Source organism: Opisthorchis viverrini (assembly GCF_000715545.1).
Source record: "Opisthorchis viverrini unplaced genomic scaffold opera_v5_254, whole genome shotgun sequence".
NCBI lineage: Eukaryota > Metazoa > Platyhelminthes > Trematoda > Opisthorchiida > Opisthorchiidae > Opisthorchis > Opisthorchis viverrini.
Genome location: NW_008751906.1, coordinates 367,600 through 376,463, shown reverse-complemented (window position 1 = coordinate 376,463; position 8,864 = coordinate 367,600). Strand labels below are relative to the sequence as shown.

General features: G+C 42.5%; 1 protein-coding gene across 1 annotated transcript; it reads right to left on the bottom strand.

The window, feature by feature from the left end:
- Window positions 1-278: 278 nt before the first annotated feature.
- Window positions 279-3,692, bottom strand: T265_09006 (hypothetical protein; the record flags this gene model as incomplete). Its single annotated transcript, XM_009174964.1, has 2 exons — window positions 279-565; window positions 3,647-3,692. 2 exons carry the CDS (start codon window positions 3,652-3,654, stop codon window positions 364-366), a joined length of 210 nt encoding a protein of 69 aa, XP_009173228.1.
- Window positions 3,693-8,864: the final 5,172 nt, after the last annotated feature.

The following is an 8,864-nucleotide window of genomic DNA, read 5'->3' as shown; positions in this document are numbered from 1 at the left end:
CCAATTTAGCAAGGCTGTCCAGCTCCGTGGGTGGGATATGGTTTTAGTAAGAAGGAACTCTCTCACGATGGACGAATTGCTCACGTTTCATGGGTTACGATGGCTAGGACATGTACTCCACACACCAGAGGACTGCCTGCCCCACACAGCGATTTTTGCTCTTTCCACGTTGTAAGTCCAGCAAAAAAAGCAGAAAACATACACAGCTTACACAGTCCGAAAAAATATAAATTATCCGCCTACCCATTCAGCCAACCCAAACGAACTTTCAAAAGAGAAATTACCATAAAATACACGTAAAATGTATTTTATAAAGAAGATTACAGTGATATACATTTGTAATTGTGCACAATCACCAAAGGTTCATGAGTTAATTGCCCTAACTAATTCATTGTAATCAAGCTTCCCGTCTCCATCACGGTCGCAGTGTTTAATAAATTCCAGGATGACTTTCTTGTCGCACACGAATTTCTCGCTATCAAGAAGGCGCTTCAACTCATCCACACTGACCTTTCCATCCCTGTCTGTATCCAGTTCCCTCAATAGTTCCCTGATTCCAAGTGACCTGAAACCAGATAAACAAATACATGCCTAGTAGGGAATTTTTCAGTGCAAATCTGTGACTATCGGTGTAGTTTTCCCTTACCTAGCGACGCTGAAAATATGGTGCTTGTTAGTCTCATTATTGCTAATAATAACCTTTTCTGGCGAACTCTGAATTTCAGCTTATTGCAAATTCTTATATAATTCTTGGAATAGTGGTTGTTGCAGTGCACTTTCTAGTTCTTGGCTTATTCGCAAATCTCGGTATCCCATTCGTCTTCTCTCCAACAGATACCATTCGAGAGCTCTTGAATGGGTGTTTCCTCCTCCAATGCTAGGGTGTTGCAGCTTAACTAATAACAGTCCGTATCTCTAGCGCGATTGGCTAAGAGTGATTCCTATTCTCTGGTTGTTTATTGGTTCTTACCACCTCAATATTGTCGACCGAGTAGTGTTTAGATGATTGGTTTGTCGGAAGTTGTCGTTCGCAGTGGCTTTCGCTGTTTGTTCTTGGTATTTCTTTTGATGGTTATGGTTGGTTTATTTTCGGAAACAGCCTCTTTTAATTTATCGTTTCACCCCTTATTTAGCGCGTTCTTATCGGTCCATCTGGTATACCTGGCACGTTCTGATAAAGGAAACGTTCGCTCCATTAGCTGTCTTATTACGGGCATTTGATTATTCTTATCAGCTTATCTGATCTAGTTCTGCGATGCCCTGACAAGTTGCTGAAATACCTTCTATTGATAACCGTTGTGATAGCACTATTTCTGCCTTTTTAGAGCTATAATCCAAAAACACCAACCTCTGATATTCCCTAAGCATACGAATATATTAGGATTGACGTACATCATAAAAACACAATGAATAGTTGGGGTGTAATCGGTGTTGTCAGGAGAATGAAAGCACAATATCCTGCCCAAGTGAAAGTCAGTCAAACTGCTCTTCGGACACTCGCAGCTGAACGTTTAAGTGTTCAGTCGTTGACCGGAAGGTTGCGGGGAATGCGGGCGTAACTCACTTCATCACTCGAAACGACGTGCGTATGACTCGACGCATTCCTCCACCTGGTCATCATACTGGCTTTTCCGATAAGGTGAGACTGCAATTAGCTTGAGGTTAACTTGACGATAATGTACCGTATCGAGCATATCGGCTAACCCAAGTGTCACGAGAGGCCTCAGTATGCACATAGAACCAATGTGTTGATTCATGTCATCTTCGGACCACTCCATCTCGAACGCTGGAGCTATCGCCCGCACAAACAATCAGAGGATATCCTGATGCTGGGCCCTAACAGTGGGAGTGACCCGCGAGTACCTTTCCAAAGCGTTGTGTTTAGTACCACAAAACCGATACCCCTTGGTCGAAGCGTGGTATTAAATGGTGTCATCACTCAAGTGGTTTACTACAAAAGCCGCATACCGACTTCACGCAAGGGATCCACTGAAGCTGATCTCAGTTTTAACAGTATACGGCATGTAGTTTTCACCCACTTCATTGTATTTATTTTGTTCTATAAGAGTACTGTGGGTGGTTTCATCTACTCGTCGTAAACTTACCGAAAAGTTGTGTATACTAAGATCCATGGCTTGACTATCTTACCACCTAACTTTCACTGTACGGAACCTCGTTATTTTCATTCAAATTAGAATAGAATACTTGTTACATCAACTGTGGCGAGTTCTTTTTCGTGCGGGTCAAGCTGATCCTATCGCGATCAACTTCCCTTCTAAAGCAGTGAGTCAATGAGCCATTATTCTCCATCATGGAAGTTTTCCTTGAAAAAAATGTCAGGATGGGCGTGTTTGAGTTTTTTGATTCTAACCAAAATAGATTTTAAATATCACGAAGATTTGAGATTCCTTTGAGCGTTTTTTCAGGCATTTTCAAGGATTTCACGCATCAGACTGTAAGCGAGTCGAAAATGGACTGATCTTGACAACGGCAGTCTCGTCAGGCCACATGCCTCAGTCCAGGCGAGTACCACCTTGGCATCCCAAGCAGACTGATACCGCAGCTGTATGACTCACGCTCGGTCACGGACGCTGTTCAAAGCACAGTTGCGCAGCTGCGTGACAATTCAGCCTAGATAAGGGACATTCACACTGCTTGGGGTCTACTCAGACAGAAGTCACTATCGCCAGAGGAAATCTGGCAGGTGCACAGACGGGAACCGCTCGATTCCACTTCCATAAATGTGAAGCTGCAAGGTTGGATTCACAGGAACAAGACATGATCTATCTTCTCCGTCAAACAGAAACATCGCTCACGCCAGCGTATTAAGTGCTAGTCTCTGAGTACTCTAAACCCGTTACTCCGATATTCTAGTCGAATCATTCAAGAAGCACAGTTGCATGGCATTACTGTCAATCAAAGTTCAGGATTAATCAGGATGATGGAAGAATGGCTTCAGGATGTAAAAGAAGTTAGGAGACTTTAACAAAAGCTGAAAACAAGCTCACCATTATTCTCTTTGAGATTAACATAAATCCTACGTTAGAAGTTTGGTGTAACAAATTATCCAACTGATTCATCTCAGTGTTCAGTCAGTATACCTGGAAGACCCTTACCATCAGGTTCTACTCGTCTCGGTCCACATGATCAAGGCTATAAATAGAACAGATCTTATTTTTTAAATCTTGGGTTTTAAACAGTATAACTCCCGTCCATTCGCAATTCTTAAGGGAAAAGTATGCGGTTGCAGACTGCGCCTCCAATACTCCGTAACAGACGAATGAAGCTTACGCTGCCATGAGCAATCATGGTTTAACTGTTCGTGCATAATAAAGGAGGAAACCGTCACGCGAAACAAACGCCATTTAGCAATGGTTTAACTGTTCGTGCATAATAAAGGAGGAAACCGTCACGCGAAACAAACGCTCATTTAGCAAGGTAATATGCTCCTTCTAAGGTCATATGAGGCAAACGTCTATTCACAGTATAGTGATATGGCTCGGAATAGACTGAATTTACCGGGAGCCACAAGAATACTTACAAAGACCTTAAGGTCATTGTTGAAAATTAGGATAGAATGAAATTCCAACGTGTGTGATTTTTTTCATTCTCGTTAAATTATTTCTAAAACTTGCCACCCACCTACCTGGACATTTTGGGAAACGTGCAAGGTGCCACGAGGAATAAATCCACTGATTATTTGTTGCTGATTTTATGAGAGCATCTGGGGTGATTGTATAAATAGTGTCAATGAAACTGATGCGGTAAACGTGACGTGTTCGCTGAACAACGTTATGTTTCTCAGGTGACAAAATCTTTAGAAGGCCCGCATATTAGATGTGCGTTGCACAATCATAGTAGGCCACCAGAAAACGGCTGTAGTACCGCGTGATGGCTGACTTTAGAATCAGTGAACCTGTAAGAACCTGACTGACTTGCGGGCAACGGTCCGCCATCTGTTGCTTAAAATGATGCGCATTCATGCTTTAGGAGTGAGTAGCTTAACAGAGAGGGCTCCTGGGTTTTCCTAGATCTTTTGTACTGGGGTACTTAACTTCACAAACTGATGGCTGGAAAGCCGGTGCGAAGCTGGTGCCATCAAGTAGCAACTTCTGCTTCAAGCTAACGTATGCACAAGGCACACACACACACGCACTTGGAAGATAAGCTTCGATGAATCACTTGGTTGTCATGCGCGCGTACACACACACACACAGACGAAACTGATACGTAAGTGGTCAACAGCCGATAACTCCTGGCCAGTGGCGCCCTCTTCTCACTAGTTTATTTCCTCAGCTCATCCACATCAATTTATCTTGTCACGTTTCTCGACAAAACTCCATTACATGTGCTGAAGCAAGAAATCACTTCAATCCACATACAGGTGCACGCAAGTGATCCTAGTGGTCACATGATGCTGCTGTGTGCAGTATCCTTTGAAATTATTCTCTGCAAACCCATTTCTCATGGCCCTCGAAATTCTCTGGTTATCCAAGCGGAGTATATCCATGCATTGGCATATCCTGGAAAGTTCATCGCATAGATTTTTTCGTTTAGTTTCTCAGTTGTAAATCATTATGACTGTCTGGAACCATGGGAGTTGCAACTGAATCATTATTGTACAATCGCCATATGCTATGATCAGAAACCTTGCACTACCAGCCCAGACTGATATCATGTAAATACATCCTATGTGACAGCAGGATATGTGCTTTAGGCCCTGAAGAAACAAAGGGAAAGAGTGCTATCAAAACTTACGGTTACAAACCAATCGACACGAGCTACAGTGTTACATTTAGGTTCTCTTTGACATGCCTTTTTCACAGGATCTCAGAAGTATCACACACCGGGTATGAGTGAAATGCTTCCACAAAGTGACTTTATGGGGTAGTGGGACATTCCTTTGATCCCATTGTCCAACCACTTATATGTTGGGAATGCCTCATCAAAGATGTTTTAACAGACTTAAACGCCTACTAGACTGAAACGTCGGCTTTATTTCAATGATACATGATTGTAAGTCAAGTCAGTGAAATCTACAACCAAGAGAGATGTTCTTCAGGAAATAGCTGACTCCGTAAATCCCTGGAGTGCAGCGTCGATTGTCTTCAGCCTAGAATGATGTACAAAGAACAAATTTAACACCAAAAAGTCTATCAGCTGCATATAACTGCAGTATTTACCACCATTCTTTTGCCAAATTCTTCAATCAAACCAACATACTAAGTTATCTGAGTTGAAGTATAACCAGCGATTCGGTATCATGGCACAGTCCGAAAAGCTTCGATTTTGTCTGCATTCTCATGAAGAATCATAGCTTTTCCACAAAGTGACGCAGAGTTGTCACAGATGGCATGGATTATCAGATGGAACCCAGGATTACTAACGAATCTCCTATAAATTTCTCGTTTCACTTCATACACCAACATCTCAGCTTCAAGTGATTATAACCATGTGTTGCATAATAGGCTTAGAGAAAATTATTACTAATTATATTAAACAAACGGAATGTGATGATGTGTGAACTCATGAGTCACCGAATTAAATCACACTTGTACAGTAAGCGTGTTCCTTCCTCATGGTCGTGATATGTAGGGGAATAAACTCAAAACGGGAGACCTGAGTGAACATCGGTAGTTGGCTATTTCTTCTATTGAATGAAAACTGTCGCTATACTGATTCACGGTACCTATCAATGTAGCTGGAAGTTGATGATGGGTATATCTATCTTACCATTTGTTTAGGGCGTATAATACTGTGACAAGTGAAGCCATTGCACGCATCATAAAGGCACTGGTAGTATTTGCCAAACTGCCTCACGTTTGAATTCAGAGACAAATATCAACGAAATCTATGCCGGTGAACATTTGTTTGTTCAAAATGAAAATCTAAAACACCGGATATTTAACCAATCATATCACTGTAGCATAACAGTCGTTAACTAACTGTAGCAATCACGCGCTGAAGCGGTGCGTAAGCGAACACTGGGTAATGAGTCGGGTTACAACCAGTTGGATCCAAATCAAAGTTCCTGAAAGGTTCGCGGAATACGGACCCGGATGTGGAGACGCAAAAAAAACGAGCTCAAGATATCCTCAAGATATCCTGACATTAGAACTCGTGGTTCTAGCCTAACCTCAGAATCTCGACTGTTTCTGTTCAGGCTTGGCCATCATGAGTCCTTTGGTTGGCATGACAGCTATGCACCAAAAGGGTGTTGGAGCTGAACTTTCATTCTTTATTATTGATATTGAACTGAAATTGGCTACTGCCAGACCTTCGTGCCTTTGTGGGCAGTGGTTACGATTCTCCTTGCGCGTGATGGCCTTGTTGTCAATTCTTGGCCTGTCTAAGACTGTCTAGTTACCGCTTTTTTTTCTTGTCATGTAGTGGGCTTGCGTTGGACGATCCAGCTGATAGTGCTTTGCCCAAATGTGATGCTCAAGCGGATTTATGTAGGTGCGTGCTCCTTGCTCATTAACATCTCTAAATACAAGCAGCATTTTGCAGTAACTACACCTCCGTTTTCCACGTTTTTCAAGGTCTTCTCCGTTCGTGTTACCTTGACAGCTGAGCATCAGTTTTTAACCATTGGTGCATTGCTGACCATGGCACTAATAAGGACAACCCAACTGTTGGTAGGATGTAATGTCCAGTGTCACGCGCCAACCGAAATTGTGCGGACACAGTTCTGATAAACCTGAACCTTTGAAGCTGTGTTTCTGTAAATTCAAAAGTGTATGAAAGGATTAGTCATTCTCGTCCGAATGTATCTAGAGAACTGCTAGATCGGTTTGTCCTGAGAAGAATGTCCAGATTGGTCGTATCTAGGCTCTTTGTCGAGGAGAATAGCAGTCTATAAGGAGCCATTCATGATACGCTAATACTCAGACAAAAGCTGCACGAAAAAGCCGATTTTGAATTTAGCACCACGCAACTGATAAGCAAGGTGATGCCTTGACCTTCAAATTACTGAATACGTGCAGTCGAACACCCTGTTTGAATGAATAGTTTTACCAATTGATATGACCTGCCAGCGTCTGACAGCTGTCCACAAAGATGTCTCGTAAGGACTTGTCGAATTTTGTCATAAAAAGTAATTTCCACCTTCCTTCACAGAACATGTGTGCAATAAGTCTACTTTGCCTTGGTAAGGCACTGTAATAGCCAATTAAATCAGTTACTCAGCAGAACGCAGGGGGTAAAACAATGTGTTAAAATTATTATATGTATGTGTAACAAATGCCGACCCGAATCCTGGAAACATTCATGCACTTGAAACTTACGCCGCCGGATGAACTTGATGAAAATGAAGTCGACTATTCCGATTTGAACACTAGTCACAGAGATTTACCTTTAGATCACTAAAGGTGCTCCAACACTTGCAAAAAGGCATTTCGCGGCACCATTGTGCTTGTAAGAAACAGAATCAACGGAGGACATGTATCCCTTTTGGAGAAAAGGGTTCATCCATCCCTCTGGATTGCCGGCTAGAAGTGCAGCATGATACAGCTTCCTCAAATTTCATACGCTTTCCACCCATATAGGATGATCCGTTTGTTTTGTTTTACTAGTCACATTCGTAGTCGTTCAGCTTTAGCACTTTCAATGCTTAGCTGTCATGCCACCTGAAAGAACCACGAGGGCTGAGATACCGACAGCCTTTACTGGAACAGCTAAGACGCCGGGGTTGGGTTCCGGTCACTGACTTCAAATCACTTGGTTTAGCGTGTTACATTTGATCAAACCTGACTCACTTTGCAGTGTGACGTGGACCTATGCATAGCTAGCTGTTGTCTCAACAACAAATCAGGCCAGACAACACATTTGAGCCGGGTGCTTTGATGACTTCACAGTATGTTATCGAAATAAATTGGCTGTCTTTCGGACATTCTGTCCAACAGTGATCAATCGACCCAAGTTCTATTTTGCCATAACCAGATCCTCCATCAAAGGCCACGTTTTAGAAAGCGGCGAGAAACAGTTCACTTTCATTGGATCAAACAAGGGTTAGTTGGTAATGACAACCAAAATGAACAAGGTGTTCGAGGGGATTCACTCAATTCTCGGTATAAGTCCCACATCACAAATTCTCCACATTCAATTTCACACCGATGTGGGCAGGCTGGCTTTGTAGTAGACCACTGAATGGCTTGTTTATAGGAAACATGCGAGCCTTTGTCGAGGCCCAGAGGCTATCTATTTGGAGAATCATAAAATATGGTAGGCAGTACCAGAGTAGACAGTCCTGGATTTTGGCCAAAAAAACCGTGGGATTGTATGATTAGTAAGTTGCCACAGAATGCACTTCTTTGCATGTTTTGGTGTTTGCAATCACCAGTTCTTGGCTAGTGCCTGTTTGCTTTGATGGCCTTACTTAACTGAGATCCAGTGTACTGATTTTCTTGTTGCTTGACTAAATTTTCGAAGCGACACCTATCATTACTAGCTTTCTAAAATACAATTACAGAAGTGATAAAAACGCTGAAGTAAAACCGTGTACTACATTTCCCGTGGTTCCATGCGGTTTACTGTGCACGAGCGTCAGTTGCCTTTCACAATATGGAGATTCGAGGATGTGCCTGGACTTGGAAGACTGCTTCTATCTCAAAATTGACAGGAATGTTTTCCATTGCGATTAAGACGTGGGCGATACTTTACTCTCTTCTATGTTAAGGTGATTGGCCCTCGGAAATACAGTCTATTGGTGCCAACAGAATGCAGCAGGCAGTGGCCAGATGTGCGCGTATCGTGACCCGGCGTTTTTAAGGTGTGCACTTTGTCACACTAAAAACTGTTATCGTTTGTTCACTTTCGCGATATTAAAAAGAAGTGTAATCCAACATTTTGCACATGAAATAAGA